The 19,849-nt window shown below is 40.3% G+C and overlaps 1 protein-coding gene across 1 annotated transcript; it reads left to right on the top strand.

Moving 5' to 3' along the window:
• Nucleotides 1–949: 949 nt before the first annotated feature.
• LOC125837433 (uncharacterized) lies at nucleotides 950–3,368 on the top strand. The gene is made up of 3 exons (XM_049516557.1): nucleotides 950–1,069; nucleotides 1,725–2,306; nucleotides 2,778–3,368. Exons 1-3 carry the CDS (start codon nucleotides 950–952, stop codon nucleotides 3,366–3,368), a joined length of 1,293 nt encoding a protein of 430 aa, XP_049372514.1.
• Nucleotides 3,369–19,849: the final 16,481 nt, after the last annotated feature.

Below are 19,849 nucleotides of genomic sequence, written 5' to 3'. Positions count from 1 at the left end.
TATAATTTTATATGTTTACGTGAAATCATGAGTGGCTAAATACCACAACTGGGATTGTGGGATCTACGACGTAACTCTAAGTGTAATTTTGTAAGATAAGTGGAAGGCAATTTATATTAGCAAATTATAATTTAGCTTTCGTTATTCATGTATTCTAATGAGTGTATGCATTAGAGTGTAGCCTGTATCTGTCATTTGTCCGAAAGAAAAATGATGGTTGGGAAAAAGCTAAACTAACCTGACGAAATAGAGTCAAAGTTTGAGTCCGAGAGGAAAGAAATTTAACACTATTATAAGCAAGCGTAAAACATGTTGACACTCTAGGATCAAGAGGAGTTGAGTAAAAATTATCTAATTAGATTGAGAAGTGTTAGATATATCTGGCTCGCCTGTATTTTGTAGAGACTAATTGCCTGAAACTCAATTACGAAAGAACATTGGATGCAACATTATGGGGAACACAGTCCTAGCTTCATTCAATCATAAATACAACATTAAAAATCAAAACTCTATTAATTGTTAACTCAGGCTTTCGCTTAACAACCTTCATTACTATAATTTTAGAACTAAACCCATTTTACTTTCCGTAATCTTTCCCATTAAGAAATAATAACAACATTTGGTTAAACAATGAAATCATTTCTATAAAGAAATTCTCTATGGGATCGACCTTAACTCACGTTGAGTTCTATAAATTGACTTCGCCCGTTTATACTTCTTAATTTAAGTGTAAGCTTGGACGTAACAAATTTTTGCGTCGCTGCCGGGGAATTTCAATTCATAAGTGTTTTACTAGCTTTAGTCAAAGCGCAGTTATATTTCCTAATTTTAAGCCTTGTTCTTTGTCTGTGTTTCTTATAGGTGAGTTCGACTGTGTATGCCAAACACCAGAAGTAAGGGAGCCCCATTGATTCCATACGATCCAAAACATCAAAAAACAATCTGGAAAATGGTCAATGCACAAAAACTTGAGGCGCACAGGCAAAGATTGGGACTTGAGGCTGAGACCGCTGCAAGAGGTGCTCAGCAAAATGTTGTAAACAACCAGCCTAGGGTGGTGGGGGAAAATGTGAGAGTGGATGAGATAGTCCCTCCCCACCGCCAACCACTAGTTCGAAGGGGTAGAGCATAACATCTAGCTCACATGATGTACGAAGAAGATGACTTGGACTTGGCCGGAGCCGGAGCCACAGGAGCGATAGTGTTACCTGTAGTACCTCTAGGTATGAAGTTTACAATCACCAGCACTATGATTCAATTGTTGAATTTGAAAGGTATGTTCAGAGGTGCAGTTGATGATGACGCGAATTAGCATTTGATGAACTTTGTGCCGATATGCAAATCGCATGAAATTCCTTGAGTGAGCCAAACAACAATGAGATTGAGGTTGTTTCCATTGTCTCTTACTGGGGAGGCAACCAATTGGTTGAATGAAATACCAGATGACTCAATCAGATCTTGGACTGAGTTGAAAGAGACTTTCTTGGAACGATTCTTTCTTGAATAAAAAAAGATGCAGATGAAGGATGAGATAAGTGCCCAATCTAGTTCTTAATTGGGAGAAGTGTCATTTCATGGTCAAGGAAGGTATAGTCCTTGGTCACAAGGTATTTCAAAAGGGTTTAGAGATCGACAAGGCCAAATTTGAGGTGATTGAAAAGTTTCCCCCACCTAACTGTGTGAAAGGGTGTTAGAAGTTTTTTTGGACATGCCGGATTTTATAGGCATTTCATCATGGGCTTCTCGAAAATGCATACCCCTTGTGCAAGATTTTGGAGAAAGAGGTGAAATTTGTTGTTGATAAGGCACGTCTAAAAGCCTTTGAATGCCTGATGGAGAAGCTGATTTCTGCCCTAGTGATCATTGGCCCAGACTGGGCTAAACCATTTGAGGTAATGTGCGAATCTAGTGGTACTGCCCTAGGAGTTCTGTTGGGGCAGAAGCGCAACAAGATGTTCCATCCGATCTATTATGCTAGCAAATCACTAAATGGGGCACATCAAAACTACACAGTCACTGAACAGGAACTACTGGTTGTGATGTATGCTTTCGAGAAATTCAGAGCTTACTTGATGGGTACTAGAGTGATAGTCCACACGGATCATGCAACTCTGAGATATCTCATGGCAAATAAAGATGCCAAGCCAAGGTTGATCAGATGGGCGTTGCTGCTTCAGGAGTTTGTTTTTGAGGTTAAGGATAGGAGAGGTTGTGAGAACCAGGTGGCTGACCACCTGTCTAGATTGGATGCTGAAAAGAAAAAGGAACTTGAGCTAGAAATCAGTGATTCGTTTTCGGATAAGCAGGTATTAGCTGCAACTCTTGATATTATTCCTTGATTTGCTGATTTTGCTAACTTTCTTATTAGTGACTTGATACCTAAGGGGTTGAAATTTCAGCAAAGGAAGAGGTTCATGCACGATGTGGGTAAGTATTTTTGGGATGAACCTTATTTGTACAGGGTGTGTGCTGACAATATCATCAGGTGATGCATCCCTAAGGTTAAGATGATACATATCTTAGAGGCTTGTCATTCCTCTCTAGTGGGTGGCCATCATGGAGGCGCTCGAATAGCCCACAAGGTACTTCTGAGTGGGTACTACGGGCCTACAATTCATCAAGATGCAATGGATATAGCAAGGAGTTGTGATGTGTGCCAGTGACAATGAGCCATCTCTCGGCGCCACGAGCTACCCATGACACCTATTTTGGAGGTAGAGTTATTTAATGTGTGGGGAGTTGATTTCATGGGCCGATTTGTGAGCTCTTATGGGCAGATGTATATATTGGTGGCAGTGGACTATGTGTCCAAATGCGTTGAGGCATCTCCTTCGCTTGAGAATGATGGCAAAACTATTGCTAGCTTTCTGAAAAAGAATATCTTCTCAAGGTTTGGTACACCTAGAGTTATTATCAGTGATGGTGGTTCCCATTTTTGCAATAAGGTATTCAATTCTCTTTTGGCCAAATATGGGGTTAAACAACGAAAGGTGGCAACACCTTATCACCCGCTGACCAGTGGCCAAGTGGAGGTTTCCAATAGAGAAATAAAGGTGATTCTGGCGAAAACAGTGAATGCCAACAAGACAGATTGCACACGGAAGTTAGATGATGCTCTATGGGTATATGAGACAGGTTTCAAGACGCCTATTCGTATGTTTCCATATCAATTGGTGTTTGGAAAGACATGTCATTTGCCGGTTGAGCTTGACCATAAGGCACTCTGGGCTTTGAAGAAGCTAAATCTTAGTTGGAGTGAAACTAGAAACCTGAGACTGGATCAAAACAATGAGATGGATGAGTTTCACTTGAGAGCATATAAGAGGTCTGCGCTTTACAAGGAAAATATTAATTTTGTAACGACCTGAGAGCACCTCCTAGTCGTTACCGGCGTTTTCGACCTCGAAGAGGTCTTATACAAGCCCTTAGCATTCATCATAGCATGCATCATAGAATAAAAACACGGAAAATTTAAAACTTTTACTTTGGAAGTTCAACTTCACTTCATATATGAAAACATAATCTAACTTCGTCACAATGTACCATCTAGACATAGAGGTATCGAAAATGGGACTTACCCCTTACATCAATAAGAAGTCAAGAAATAGGAAAGTACAACAATGTCTTTCAACATAAGCAAAGAACTAAACATAGAAGCTAGATCATAGGGTCTTGTCCTCGGACTTGAGGACTCACCAATTTGGGGAAGCAACTCCAAGTGTCTTAAGAAGTAAGCTTGAATCCTCAACGGCACGAACCTAAATGTTTGGGGAAAATGGAGAAAATTATGGGTCAGTACAACACACGTACTAAGTATGGCTACTATGCATAAAAACCATTGAAACATGCATAAAAGGTCATTCTAGTCAAAACATGCTTTTTACCAAGTAAATCCAATATGCACACAAAGTAAGCATCATAGTACAAACCAACATAATATCATCCCAACACGTAGACAACCCAAGTAATACTAGTGCAATGCAAGGAATAGAATCCCATAACCCTATTCAAAGCCAAGTATTACATTAAGCAACCTACTTCATGCATACATACATAAGATCATACTTCATCATAACTTACCATACTCATAATGATCATACATAACGTAGCTTCAACTTACATAAGTCATAATCATCATCATCATAAGAGAACACTACTACAACCGTCTCTTAGGATCCCACAAGTGCAATGTGCAAGAGAAGTCACATACCCTCCCTTACACAATGTAGAAACCCTTAAGAAAGCCCTAGTAAGAGTTCACACCTTACATTAGGGAGATATTTCCATAACCGCCATAGACCATGAGAGCTACATGGAATCCGGTGTTCTACGCCCACACCGAAAAGAGAGGGTTAACAATTGCCTAAGGTGTAACCATTCGTACATAGCAATCTAGGTGGATCCACAACTACATTTTCTTTCCCAGGGTTGTAAAGACACTCATATCATAATCTTTGAAGAGTTACAACCTCCTCCTTTGTCGGAGATTCAATTCTTTTTGGGTAAAAACATATCGAAGGCTCTTGTGGTCGGTAAACACATCGACATGTACCCCATAGAGATAGTGTCTCCAAATCTTTAAGGAAAAGACTACAGCCGCTAGCTCAAGGTCATGAGTTGGATAATTCTTCTCATGCACCTTGAGTTGTCTCGAGGCATAAGATATAACCTTACCATGCTGCATGAGGACACAACCCAAACCCACTTGGGAAGCGTCACAATATACTACTAACCCTTCGGTGCCCTCCGGTAAGGTCAGAACCGGAGCAGAGGTGAGCTTATCTTTTAACAATTGGAAGCTCCTTTCACAAGATTCCGACCATTCGAACTTTGACTTCTTTTGAGTTAAGGCCTTTAATGGAGATGCAATAGATGAAAATCCCTCAACAAACCTCCGGTAGAAACCTGCCAAACTCAAAAAGCTTCGAATGTCAGAAGGACTCAAAGGTCTAGGGCAACTTTTGACCGCATCGGTTTTCTTTGGATCAACTTCTATACCCTCACTAGAAACAATGTGACCAAGGAAAGCAACCGACCTTAGCAAAAACTCACACTTGCTAAACTTAGCATAGAGTTGGTGATCTTTGAGGACTTGCAATACTATACTCAAATGATTCATGTGATCATCCTCACTTTTTGAGTTTATCAATATGTCATCAATAAAGAAAATAACAAATGAGTCTAGAAGATTTCTAAACAGACGGTTCATAAGGTCCGTTAAAGCCGTCGGGGCATTTGTAAGACCAAAGGACATCACTAAGAACTCGAAATGACCGTATCTTATTCGGAAGACTATTTTCGGAACACCTCTCACCCTAAGTTGGTGATAACCCGACCTCAAATCAATTTTTGAAAAGTAACTAAATCCTTGAAGTTGATCAAATAAGTCATCAATCCTAGGGACTGGATACTTGTTCTTAATGGTCACCTTATTTAATTGTCGGTAATCAATACACATTCGAAGAGATCCATCCTTTTTCTTCACAAATAACACCGGTGCACCCCAAGGAAATATACTAGATTGGATGAAACCCTTATCCAACAAATCCTTGAGTTGAGTTTTTAATTCCTTCAACTTCGCTGGGGCCATCCGGTAAGGAGGGATTGAAATGGGTTATGTATCTGGCAATAAATCTATGCCGAAATCTATTTACCGTTTGCGAGGAATCTCGGGTAAGTCATCGGGAATGACTTCCAAAATATCCTTCACTACGGGGACCGACTCCAAAGGAGGAATCTCGGACTCAAGATCCTTGACCTTCACAATGTGATACAGACAACCCTTAGAAATCAACTTATAAGCTTTTAGACATGAAATGATCCTTCCCCTAGGTATGGAATTTCCTCCCTTCCATTCTAAAATGGGTTCATTAGGAAATGAAACTTCACAATTCGGGTCCTACAATCTATGGACGCAAAACAAGCATGAAGCCAATCCATCCCCAATTTAACATCAAAGTCTAACATATCAAGTTCCACCAAATCAACCAAAGTGACTCTATTGGGCAATGATATGGGATAACCCCTATACACTCTTTTAGCAATTATGGAATCACCCACCGGGGTGGAAACCGAAAAGGGTTCAATTAAGACATCGGGAAGCATAACAAACTTCTTAGCCACCAAAGGGCTTACAAAAGACAAAGTGGCACCGGGATCCAACAATGCATAAACATTAATTGTAAATACTTGTAACATACCGGTCACAACATCCGGAGAACTCTCTTGATCACCTCGGGATTGGAGAGCATAGAAGCAATTCTTCTTAGGAGCATCGGGATTTGGGCCACTTGCTTGTGCTTGAGCATTTTCCCTTCCTTGAGCCTTTAGCATAGGGCAGCCCCTCATCATGTGGCCGCTCTTACCACAACCATAGCAATATCCCGTGCCAACTAGGCACTTGCCTTCATGTTTTCGGTCACACTTGTACAAATAGGCTTCTCAACATAAGGACCACCACCTTTTGTTTCTTGAGGCTTGGGGGTAGACACTTTACCTTTGTTGACCCTTGGAGTGTTAGGAGGACATCGGTTGGGAAACCTCTTTCTGAACTTTGGTTTATCTTGGATTTCAAACCTAACCTTAGAAGAATTTCCATCATCGGCCCTTGACCTCTTCAATTCTCTACAAACTTTCTTAAGCTTTTGCTCCTCAATTTGTTCGGCATGAACCATAATATGAGAAATGTCAATGCTTGGGATTAGCATAGCCGACCTACATTCATTAACCACAAGATCGGATACTCCCATAACAATTTTTTTTAATTGTAGCACTAGAGTTTGACACCAAAGTAGGAGCATGCTTGACAATTGAGTGAACTTGAGGTCATACTCCTTCACACTCATACTCCCTTGACGAAGCCTGATGAATTCTTGCATTTTCCTCTCCCTTTGTTCCAAGGGGAAAAACCTATCAAGAAAATTCTCTTGAATGTAGCCCAACTTATCGGACCCTATCTAATAGGTCTCCCCTCCTTCCATTGTTCATACCACACTTGTGCCACATATTTGAGTTGATAGGCGGCTAACTACGCCTTTTCTTGAGAAGACACACCCATAGCCTCTAGAACCTTAAACACTTGGTCAATGAATCCTTGTGGATCCTCTTCCACCTTCGAGCCAAACAAAGTAAGGGGATTCATCCTTGTGAAATCCCTTATCCTAGAAGCGGTAGTGCTAGCATTGGGGTTACCTGCACCCTAGCATCCCTAGCAACTTGAGTGGCCAACACTTGAGTCAAATTATGCATAGCCGACCTTATCTCAACATTAGACATAGCTCTTTCTTCAATAGGAACTTGAGGGTTTTGAGGAGCTTGAGTGGGAACCGCCTCATTCACATTCTCCTCACCGACCCTCCTTGCATTGTTCCTTCTTGTATTCATTGTCTATAAGCACAAGAAAAGGATTAGAAGAGAAGGACTAGATAGAGTTAAGACTCTTAAGCACGACTATGGAATAACAAAAGAGTGAAAGTTCCTAAGCATCTCGTAGCCTCCCATTCATAAGTGTGGCGCGCTTCACATCCATGAACAAGACTGTACTCGACGTGGTATCTTGTGACATGGATCCTACATTATTCTCAACCTTATGCTCTGATACAAACTTTGTAACGACCCGAGAGCACCCCCTAGTCATTACCGGCGTATTCGACCTCGAAGAGGTCTTATACAAGCCCTTAGCAATGATCATAGCATGCATCATAGGATAAAAACACAGAAAATTTAAAAATTTTACTTTGGAAGTTCAACTTCACTTCAGATATGAAAACAGAATCTAACTTCGTCATAATGTACCATCTAACACAGAGATTTCGAAAATGGGACTTAGCCCTTACATCAATAAGAAGTCTAGAAATAGGAAAGTACAACAATGTCTTTCAACATAAGCAAAGAACTAAACATAGAAGCTAGATCATAGGGTCTTGTCCTCGGACTTGAGGACTCACCAATTGGGGGAAGCAACTCCAAGTGTCTTGAGAAGTAAGCTTGAATCCTCAACGGCCCGAACCTAAATGTTTGGGGAAAAAGGAGAAAATTATGGGATAGTACAACACACGTTCCAAGTATGACTACTATGCATTAAAACCAATGAAACATGCATAAAAGGTCATTCTAGTCAAATAATGCTTTTTACCAAGTAAATCCAATATGCACACAAAGTAAGCATCATAGTACAAACCAACATAATATCATCCCAACAGTAGACAACCCAAGTAATACTAGTGCAATGCAAGGAATAGAATCCCATAACCCTATTCAAAGCAAAGTATTACATTAAGCAACCTACTTCATGCATACATACATAAGATCATACTTCATCAAAACTTACCATACTCATAATGATCATACATAACGTAGCTTCAACATGCATAAGTCCTAATCATCATAATCATAAGAGAACACTATTACAACCATCTCTTAGGATCCCACAAGTGCAATCTGCAAGAGAAGTCCCATACCTTCCCTTACACAATGTAGAAACCCTTAAGAAAGCCCTAGTAAGAGTTCACACCTTTCATACCTTCATTTAGTTTTACATTAGGGAGATATTGCCATAACCAACATAGACCATGAGAGCTATATGGAATCCGGTGTTCTACTCCCACACCCAAAAGAGAGGGTTAACACTTACCTAAGGTGTAACCATTCGTACATAGCTATCTAGGTGGATCCACTAAGCTAAAGTCCTATGTGGGCACATAGTTAAGGGTCAAGGAGATTGCTCCTAGAAATCCTGACTTACTAAACGTGGGTGATTTCCATCTTATGAGACAACACATACCGTGGGTAATCCGAACTTGCTAAATGTGAAGAAACCCATGTGGGGAGCCGGACTTACTAAGCGTGAGACCCCCATCTTATTTACATGCCCTTTCGGTGCTAAGCATCTAATTTCCTTTTGTAATCATCTTTAGTCATCACATAAGTTCACATTAGCATTTACTAGACTCTTATGTAAACATCTTACTTAATAGATCATATGTTTTCATAAGTGAGTAACAATCCTTTACTTTAGAAACACTTAGTAAGTGAGTAACCCTTCACTTTACATTACACTATAATCATGAGAACTATTTTCAATCATATAGCAATCATACCATAACATACATACATATTCATAGCTAATTCAAGTGTAGAGGGTTAAGGATGAGGAAACTAGGTCATCAAACCATAACAACACATTAGGTATAGCATCATTACAATCTAAGTAATTCACTTTCATACTTGAGTTCAAAGAAGAACCAACCTTTAAACCTTCTTGCCCTTCATAGGACATTCATACTACAATCACCAATCAGTCATAACCAATACAAAATACAAGGTAATTCACGAAGTAATACTTAATCAACATCAATATAAGCAATTGACAAATTCCCTTCATAGCCTTCAAGCTTCATTCAAGCTCAACCCTAATTTCATAGAAATTATACATAACCTAGAGTATAATCATCATACAAACATGAATTACATAACATCACATTCGATTCGTAGCCTTCACTCAATATCCAACACAAACTAGGGTTAGAATTAGGAAAAGAAGGAGAAACATGGGTCTCATGGGGAATTCTTCAAGAAACCACAAATACAACATAAATTCATTCATAATTGTTCATATAACATCAATCAAATTCAGTTTATAACATCAATTTCACTTTAGAAAGAAGACCACGTTTTTGGATTGAAAACCTAGAAATTGGAGATTTTGAAATTCATCTTGAAAGGACCTCTGGGGAAAGAAACCCAAGAGTGATAAGGAACCAAACCTTAGTTTATTCCTTGAGAATCAATGGAGAAACTCCAAGAAATTTGGGAAAGAACCTTGAAACCCTAGCTCCAATGTATTCTTCTTCTTCTAAGGTTTTTAGAGAAAGAGTTTAGAGAGAAGTGGGAGAGTTTTGATTTCAATTGGTGTTGTGTATAATGACCAAAACTTGTGAATTTAGACTTAAAAACCAATATATAATTAACCTCTAAAAATACCCAAAACACCCCTACTTAAATAGGACTTAAAAGGAAAAGTCCAAAACTCTTCATTTAAATGGTCCCCGTCAGGGACCACGGCCAACATTCACGGACCGTGAAAGTGCACCACGAGCCATGGTACTGCCCGTGGTCTTGGAGGCAGTGGCTCCCCTTTTCGTGCACAAGCCAACACTTGGCCAAGGCAACACCACGGAGCCTCCCACGATCCGTGGTCATGACCACGGTCCGTGGTGATGGTCTTGGTCATGACTTGGCCTTGTGGAGGCAAGGCCTTCAAGCCTTGGTGCCAAGTGATGTTCACGAGCCACCTCTCTCCCTCGTCAAGCACACACAGCCCGTAGTGGTGCTCGTGGTGCCTTGGGCAGTAGCTACCCTAACAACCCCCAACTCCCTAAAATCTAAGAGGACTCCACGCCCACCATCACGAGCCATGAAGTGGACCACGACTCGTGGTCCCTCTCATGAAGGGTGAGGCAGTGTTTGGGACACTTGGAGGTCCCTCTCCCTCGACCAAGGAAACTCCATGAAGCCTTCCACAGTCCGTGGTCATGACCACAAGCCGTGGTGATGGCCGTGGAGTTTGAGGCAGTCGCTCCAAATTTGGGGCAGACTTGGCCTTTGGCCTTGGCTTGCCCCTTTTGTTTGGCACTCTTCCCTTAGGCCTTAACTCATAGACCACCATAGCACACCTAGATGGTCTAATAACTTAGGGGAATTCATTTTATACCTCATTGACACTAGTTTAGGCTCTAGTTCAACCTACAAAATTTCTGGGGTGTTACAAACTTGTACCATGATAAGCATATCGAGAAAAAAAACTTCACTCCTGGTGACTTCAAGTTGATTTTCAACTCTAGACTTCGTCGTTTTTGGGAAAGTTGAGATCCAAATGGTCTAGACCTTTTAAGGTAACTCAAGTGTTCCAGTCGGGTGCCTCTGAGCTTGAGAATTATAAGGGTGAAAGGTTCAAAGCTAATGGGCAACGAATCAAGGCATACTTGGGTGTTCCGGAAGAAGTGAAAATAGTGAAGGAATGTAAGCTTGATGAAATCTGAGTAATCAAGTAATCTGCGTCGCACCGCGACGTTAAATTGTGTGTTGTTTGGGAGGCAACCCAAGATTGTAATTGTAATAGGTAATTTCCTTTTTCTCATTTTTCTATGTTTTTATAGAGTCACTGTGTTGTTGTGCGCAGGAAAGATTTGGACTACAAATTGCAGAACTGGTGCACGAAGCCTTTCAGGGACAGTCCCATGGGCCGTGGTGTCCTTCACAGGCAACTACATAGCCAGTCACAAGCACCAACTTCAAATGAGGGCTACTGGAAATTGCAAGAAAAAGTTCACGAGAGGGTTCACGGTCCGTTAGACTTTGTACAGACCGTCTAGCCTCTTGTGTATCTCAGGTAAGTTGTCCCTAACCAAGTCATGTCCACGAACGTCTCTACAGACCGTGATGCCCTTCACGGGAAACTTCACGGTCTATTGCACATAACCCAGCAGTACAGTAAATCGACTCGACCTGCGCGCATAGAGAAGTTAATTTGAAACGTTAATATAGTTCATCAAGTGCCAAGGGTCAGTTTTTTTTTCTTTTCATTCTCGTCTATAACGGTTCCTAAAGTTATAACAAGGGTTTCCACCTTACATAAGTTCTAAACTCATCAAGGATTTCAAAACCCTAGATCTAAGGATCAAGAAACTCAAGTCAAGATCATCTTCTCTCTTTTTGGGTGAAATTTTACTCTAATTCCAAGTAAGATCTTTTATAACTTTTTATAAGTTTGATCTTGTCTAAAAACAAGTTAGAGTTACCTTGATTTAGTCGAATTTAGCATGATTATGTGATGAATGATCTTTGTTGATGTGGAATTGTTATGGGTTGGTTGCAATTGGGTGAGTTTGATTGTTGAGGGTTATGGGTATGATGAATTCTTGAGAAATTAGTGTGAATGATGATACGAGTATGTGCTTGAATCCTCTTTGTTAGTATGTGCTAATAGATCTCATAACTATGTGATTGGGTGAAGAAATTGAATAAAATTAAGCATAGCTTGTTGTTGGGAGGAGAAGAGCACTGGAAAATGGTCAAGTGTCAGTCCACGATGGGTTTCACGGACTGTGGGATCATCTACGGGCTGTAAAACCTCTAGTGGACCATACTTGGCACAAGACGAGTACACTGGATAGGATCAGGATGGTCTTCACAGACCGTGGTTCACTCCATGGACCGTGAAGTCGTCTGTGATCCATTCCAGTATATTGTCCCACATAGTCAATTCACTAATTGTTGTTCATGAGGGTCTTCACGGACCGTGGTACCCACCACAACCCGTCTTGGCTCCCGTACATATATAAAAAATATAATATATATATATTTTCTGTACTTTTATTTTTGTTTTGTATTTCCATTATGTGGCCCTTCCAAATGATAGATTGGGTGACGACTTTATTAAGGCAAGGCGTCACGTTGTAATTACACAGGGGAAGTCTTAGTACCGAATATTGTGTCATTTTACTATTTTCCAAACTAATGGGTTTTTGTATTTCTCAGGTACTATGGCTCCTCGAAGAAAGAATGCAACCAAATATTCCTCACCCACTGCCTCTCAATCAGAAGATCACAACGCTTTGGAGTCTAGTAGTTCTGAAATTCAAATAAATACCACCATTGAGTAGCACTCACCTCAAACTACTAGATCCCAAACAGCGAGGGCAATTCTCAAAAACACTCATTCCCAGTGTGAAGAGGAAGGTAGTCGTTCTAGTAGTAGTGAGGAATCAGGTAGCCAGTCTGATAATGGCTCGGGAGGTAGTTTAAAGTCTGCAAGCAGCTCTTAGGAGGATGTTACAACCCCTCCATTTGCAGTACACATAGAGGTTGAAACTGGAGCACGGGAAGAGGCAGGTATTGTAGAAGAGGATATAGATATTACCACCAATGATACCACGGTACAGTATGTGCACATCAACGAATACGACCCCACAGTGAGACAACAGTTAATTGACTGTTTCCATTCTATGTGGACTGTGAACTGGTCCGAAGATTTTTTCAACAATGGTATTGTGAACAAGAATGGCAGTTGTAAGAAGCGACCAATCATGCCTGAGACTAGAGTGGTGGTGGCTGATATCAAATCATTCCCCGACATTTATCGATATTTCAATTTCATCAGTTTGACTGGATGAACAATGCACCGGGAGAATATTCTAGCCACCTAACCAGAGAGTTTTATGCATCTTATGTAGCCACATTGATGAATTTTATTGCTAAAACGGAGACAACTAAATGGGGGTAGAGATAAATTGCCAGTACCTAGGTCCACTCAACTCAATTATGGTTCGGGGCATATCGATAGATCAACAGGATGCTCCATGTCCCAAAATACACAACATCAACTTCAGTTGGCCTTTTTAAGGGTAAACATCATGCAGTCACCAGTGAAACTGAGATGGAGGTTTAGAGTTCTCGAGAACGGGTTTTGCACTGGATTGCGAGGCAAATTGCATTAGAGGGGGAGAATGCAACTTGGGTTACAGGAACGCCGATACTCATTAGTAAAACTTCACTATGTTTTCCAGCCAAGGTTTGGTGGGCTTTTGTCCGTGCACAATTGAGACCTACAGGTAATGATAATACCTTGTCTCCCTCACTGGCCTCTTTGGTAGCGTGCCTCATGGCTGGTTACCTGGTAAATATGGGGCCGATCATGGCGACCGAGATGAGAGATAGGGCACTAAATGAGAGAGCCAGACTTCCATTTCCTTGTCTGATAGGGAAATTGTGTCGACAAGCAAACATTCCCCAAAACAGTCTAGTTGACAGATGTGGTGAGGCATTTAGACTCACCCAAGCCTCTAAAATCAAAGATGTAGCTAACCATCTCTTTGGTGTGAAATCTGGAGTTCTGGGTTCTTTGGCAGTTGTTTCTCACGTACTAATTGACATTCCACATGTGGATAGAGGGCTAAAGTAGGGAGAGTCATCACAGCCATCTACAAAGGCACCACCACCAACAGCTTCACCCTCACAGGCTCCAGGCACCTTTTTCACTATTCCTATTTTATTCCTTGAGAAATTGGTTGCAAATCAGCGCCAAACTAGGACCTTAGTCAACCAGATTGCACATCGGATGCCTATCTAATAGAGCGAGATGTGTTAGATGTGGAGAAGAAGATAAAAGATGTGATGCGGAAAGAGATAGCTGTTTTAAAAGACAAGATGGATGGTTTGGAGATCATTGTCTAGGATCGGTTGTAGGCTGCCGGTTCAGTAAACAGTGAAGATTTCAAGACACAATTGGCTGAGATGCGAGCTGAAGTTGCTAAACTAGCTGAAAAGCCAATACAGGTGCCCACTCCGGTCATCCCAGAGTCCTTGATGCAATTGTTCCGTCATGCACCCTCCAATCAATCACCTGACGATTTCTGGGGTGAACTACCCAAGACTAAGTCCGACAAGAGGAAACACAAAGCCGGAGATTCTGATGAGGAGCTGTCTGCCGACCTATCCAAGGCAACAAAAGAAAGCCCGCAAGGCTTCGAGAAGAATGGAAAGAGAAGTAGAAGCATTTGTGCAACAACAGCGAGATGCAGTGTTAGCTAGGGCTTCTGGTAATGGAGCACCTGGCCCAGTCAGTGGTAGCTAGCCTGATCTAGAGTTGGATTCTGAAAATGCACATGTTGATAAGGGTACCGACACTGATCCAGCTACATGTACCTAGAGCGCCATATGTATGACTCTTCCTCACAACACTATTTTGTTTTTCTTTATTAATTTTGAGGGCAAAGTCCTTTTGTTTGGGGTGGGGGTGGTGAGAAACCTGCCATTTTAGCTGTTAGAATGAATGGAGGTTGACTCAATTTTTGTTTGTGATCGCTGTGTTTTTGTTTTTGAGAAAATTGTGCAAGTTTTTTGGTGTTGAGTTGTGCAGCAGCTAGTTATGTTTGACATGATAGCCTGAATCTGAAATTTGACTGCTAGGCTCTTTAGATGACATCTTAGGTACTCATGTGTTGAACATTGCTTATTTGGAAATAAATTAGTGAACCAAGAAACTAGAAAATGTAGTCATGTGTCATATGTGTGTGCGAGGTTTGCTCGAAGTCTAACGCTAAGAGCAAAAACTAGAACTTGCCCAAGTAGTCTTGCTTAAATCTGAGAATATCCGGATAGGAAAGGATCAGTAGGCTATTTTTGCTAAGCCATTAAAAAGCCAAAATAAACCAACCAAATAAAAAGCTTACACTTGAACCTGATTTGAGCCTGAAAATTAATTTTTTTTCTTACCCATTAAATATCATATCCTTGGGTCTCTGAAGATAGGATGTCACAACTCAGGACAAAAGCCTAAGTTGAGGGTGATTTCAACCCGAGCAGAAAAAAGAAGTGAAAAAAAAGATTCAACCAGTTAGCTGAAAGCATAAATAAATAAATTTAGAAAAAAAACAATGGTTGTTGGGATGTACTGAAATGAACAAAAAGAGGGAATCACTCAGAAAGAGTTGTGTGCAAATGAAACTTTGGAGAACCAAGGGACTACTCACGTACAAACCCAAATATACATTCCTTAGCGTGAGCTTATGTTACAAGTCGATAAAGTCCTACAGTGATCCTATTCCGGGTGTTTGAAAGATAGATCATGGAAAGCAAGGGAAAGCCTATGGTCTTTTGTTGTTAGTGTTAGAAGTTCTTTGAGAGTGTGAGCGTAGAACTGAGTCCCAATTATCATGAGTGAGGGACTTCTTTGGTGTGAGGACACAGTGATTGCATTTGATAGTAGATTGTGTTAGCTGATAGTACACAGGCATAAGCATGGTCGACTGTGAGTAATAGGATGTCATATATTGATCCTTGCATGTTTGATTGATGGTTTTGGATATGATTTGTGATTGAGATGAGTGTTGAATAGTTTCAAAAAGATTGTGAATGTTTGAATGTTGAATGTATTATTTTTCTCATCACTTGAGGAGAAATAATGGTTCTAAGTTGAGGGTGTTGATGTGCCGCGAAATCTTGGCACATTTGACGCTTAAAAACTAAGGATTAATACTAGAATCGAGTGTATTTATGTGGATATGATGTGTTTGGTAATGTTTGTACACGTAAAGAAGGTGGATGTAAAAGAAGAAAATGCAGAGAATTTAAGCAAGTAAAGGCCACGGATGGCCTCACGGACCGTGGTCTTCACTACTGATCGTGGAGCTACTCGTAGAAGTTGAACCAGTGCTTATGGTTGGAGAAGCTGAAAGATGATTGAACCAATTGAAGACCACAGACGACCTCACGAATCGTGGTCCTCACAACAGTCTGTGGTGATCGTCGTAAAGATGATCCAGTGAAGGGGCATGGAAAAGTTGAAGATGGAATTGGTCAAGTGAAGACCACATACAACTATACAGAATGTGGTCCCTTTTACGGTCTGTGGTACCTATCCAGTGTGTTGTCTTTAAAGATCCAAGTTTCAAACGTGCCAAGTGAAGATCACAAAAGGCTTCACGGACCGTGAAGCCCTTGACGGATTGTAAAGGTGTCCGTGGAGTTGCCCGACAGTTCAGTCCTACTTCGAGTAAGACTCTTTTTAAACACTTTATTTGAATTAATAAGGTCATTTTTAGTTTTTATCTCGTCTTATCTAGAACAAATGACTAAGTTTCAAATATTCTTAGCTTTAGTTTGTGACGATTAATGTTGAATCAATTTTGAACGTTGGAGTTCCTGTTTTGAATTATCAAGTTCTTATCGATTTTTGCATATTTTCGTAAGTACTTTATTATCATGTTTCATCATATAATTATTTATATTTACGTGAAATCATGAATGGCTAAATACCACAATTGGGATTGTGGGATCTATGACGTAACTCTAAGTGTAATTTTGTAAGACGAGTGGAAGCCAATTTGTATTAGCAAATTATAATTTAGATTTCGTTATTCATGTATTCTAATGAGTGCACGCATTAGAGTGTAGCCTGTATCTGTCATTTGTTCGAGAGAAAAATGATGGTTGGGAAAAAGCTTAATTAACCTGACGAAATGGAGTCAAAGTTTGAGTCCGAGAGGAAAGAACTTTAACACTGTTATAAGTGAGCCTAAAACCTGTTGACACTCTAAGATCGAGAGGACTTCAGTGAAAATATCTAATTAGACTGAGAAGTGTTAGATATATCTGGCTCGCCTATATTTTGTAGAGACGAATTGCCTGAAACTCAATTACGAAAGAACATTAGATGCAACATTATGGGGAACACAGTCCTAGCTTCATTCAATCATAAATACAACGTTAAAAATCAAAACTCTGTTAATTGTTAACTCAGGCTTTCGCTTAACAACCTTCATTACTATAATTTTACTACTAAACCCATTTTACTTTCCGTAATCTTTCCCGTTAGGAAATAATAACAGCATTTGGGTAAACGCGAAAGTGAAATCATTTTTGTAAAGAAATTTTCTATGGGATCGACCTCAACTCACGTTGAGTTCTATAAATTGACTTCGATCATTTATACTTCTTAAGTGAAGTGTAAGTTTGGACATATCACTATTTTAGGCTACTAGTTTCCGGGGTGTTACAATATGTCCCGCTTGGGAACATTCGTCCTCGAATGATGATCTAGACACCTTACGGAATTAAAGACTCAAGACTAGCAGTCCGTCATGCATGAACATCAAAATAATGCACAATTCAAAGGAGGAAACTTCAACTCTATCTCAAACAGAAACAATGCAACACAAGGAAGTAGGAACTACATCTACAACCCATCATGCACAAAACTCATCATTTCACATATCTATAGGAGGAACTACCTTATCCAACTAAAAGCATGCTCAACACACTATCATGGAGCCAATATGCAATTACTCTCAAAAGCATACTAAAGCATGTTCATCAACTCATCTCATTAAGTCAAATATTCAACTCCTACTAAATGCACAACAACATGAGGAACACATAAATCATAAAAACTCATTTTCTTACTAAACATGAATTTCTCAAGAACATGCATAACATAAGGAAATCATGGAAACACATTTAGCACACCTGAATCCCACAACACTAAACTCAAGAGGAACAACTTACCTTAAGCTTGAATAGGAGCAGAAGGAAATAGATGAGGATAGCGGGACTTCATATCGGCCTCGGCCTCCCAAGTAGCACCCTCAACTACATGGTTCTTCCACAAAACCTTTACGGAAGATTTTCCTTGTTTCTCAATCTCTTAACTCTCTGGTCTAGTATCTCTACCGGAACTTCCTCATATGAAAGACTCTCATCAACCCCCAATCCTTCTAGGGGAATGATGGATGCCAGATCTACGATACACTTCTTAAGCATAGAAACATGAAATACCGGATGAACCGGAGTCAACTCATTTGGTAAATCTAACTCATAGGCAACTTTCCCAATATGCTTCAAAATTTGATATGGGCCTATATACCGGGGACTAAGTTTCCCTTTCTTGACAAACCTCATCACACCTTTCATAGGTGAGATTTTGAGATAGACCCAATCATTGACTTCAAATTCTAGATCCCTTCTTCTCACATCAGCATAAGACTTTTGTCTACTTTGAGCGTTCTCAACCTTTCTCTCATAAGCCGAACTTTCTCAATGGCTTCATAAACTAGTTCGGGAACTATCAAAGCAATTTCACCTACCTCAAACAAACCAACCAGAGACCTACATCTCCTACCATACAAAGCTTCAAAAGGAGCCATACCGATGCTTGAGTGATAGCTATTATCATAGGCAAACTCTATTAATGGAAAATGGTCATCCAAATTATCCTTGAAGACTATAACACATGCCCGCAACATATCTTCTAATGTTTGGATGGTACGCTCCGCTTGTCTATAGATTTGGGGATGAAAAGTTGTGTTAAGCTTAACCTTAGTACCAAGCTCTTTTTGGAATGACTTCCAAAAGTGTGAAGTAAATTAAGTACCCCGATCCAAAATAATAGATAAAGGAACCCCATGTAACTTCACTATCCCTTTGATATACAACTTGGCACAATCTTCCGCCAAAAAAGAAACCTTGACGAGAATGAAGTGGGCTGATTTTGTCATCCGATCTATGATGACCCATATAGAATCATGTTGCCTTCGAGTGCGAGGCAAACCCACAATAAAATCCATATTCACTTCTTCCCACTTCCAAGTGGGAATATCTATGTCTTGGGATAAGCCTCCCGGCCTTTGATGCTCGGCCTTAACTTGTTGACAATTTAGACATTTGGCAACAAATCTCGCAATATCTCTCTTCATACCATTCCACCAATAGACTTCACGTATGTCACTGTACATCTTGGTGGCTCCCGGATGAATAGAATACCAAGAACTATGAGCTTCTTCTAGAATTTGCTCTCTCAAACCATCAACATCCGGAACACATAACCGGCCTTGGTACCTAAGCACCCCATCTCCCCCTTGGGAGAAAGGCTCAATGGACTTTTGAGTACCGACTCTTTCAACTCTACTAATATAGGATCAAGATCTTGTTTTAGAATTCACATCCATCACAAAGGATGATTCGGACCCATTATAAACCATGACGCAACCCTTGGTGGAATCCACTAGTTGAATACCTAGTTGGGACAACCTATGCACATCACGAACCAATTCCTTCTTTTCATCATCTACATGAGCCACACTACCCATGGACAATCTACTAAGATCATCCGCTACCACATTACCTTTGCCAAGGTGATAAAGGACACTCATGTCATGGTCCTTTAATAATTCTAACCACCTTATTTGCTGAAGATTCACGTCCTTTTGACTAAACACATATTGGAGACTCTTGTGATTGGTAACACATCAACATGCACCCCATATAGATAATGCCTTCATATTTTTAAGGCAAA

Source organism: Solanum verrucosum, unplaced genomic scaffold (genome assembly GCF_900185275.1).
Source record: "Solanum verrucosum unplaced genomic scaffold, falcon-dt-bn FXZP01000147.1, whole genome shotgun sequence".
NCBI classification, from domain to species: Eukaryota; Viridiplantae; Streptophyta; class Magnoliopsida; order Solanales; family Solanaceae; genus Solanum; species Solanum verrucosum.
Note: the sequence above shows the minus strand (reverse complement) of the source record. Positions and strands in the feature narration are given on the sequence as shown.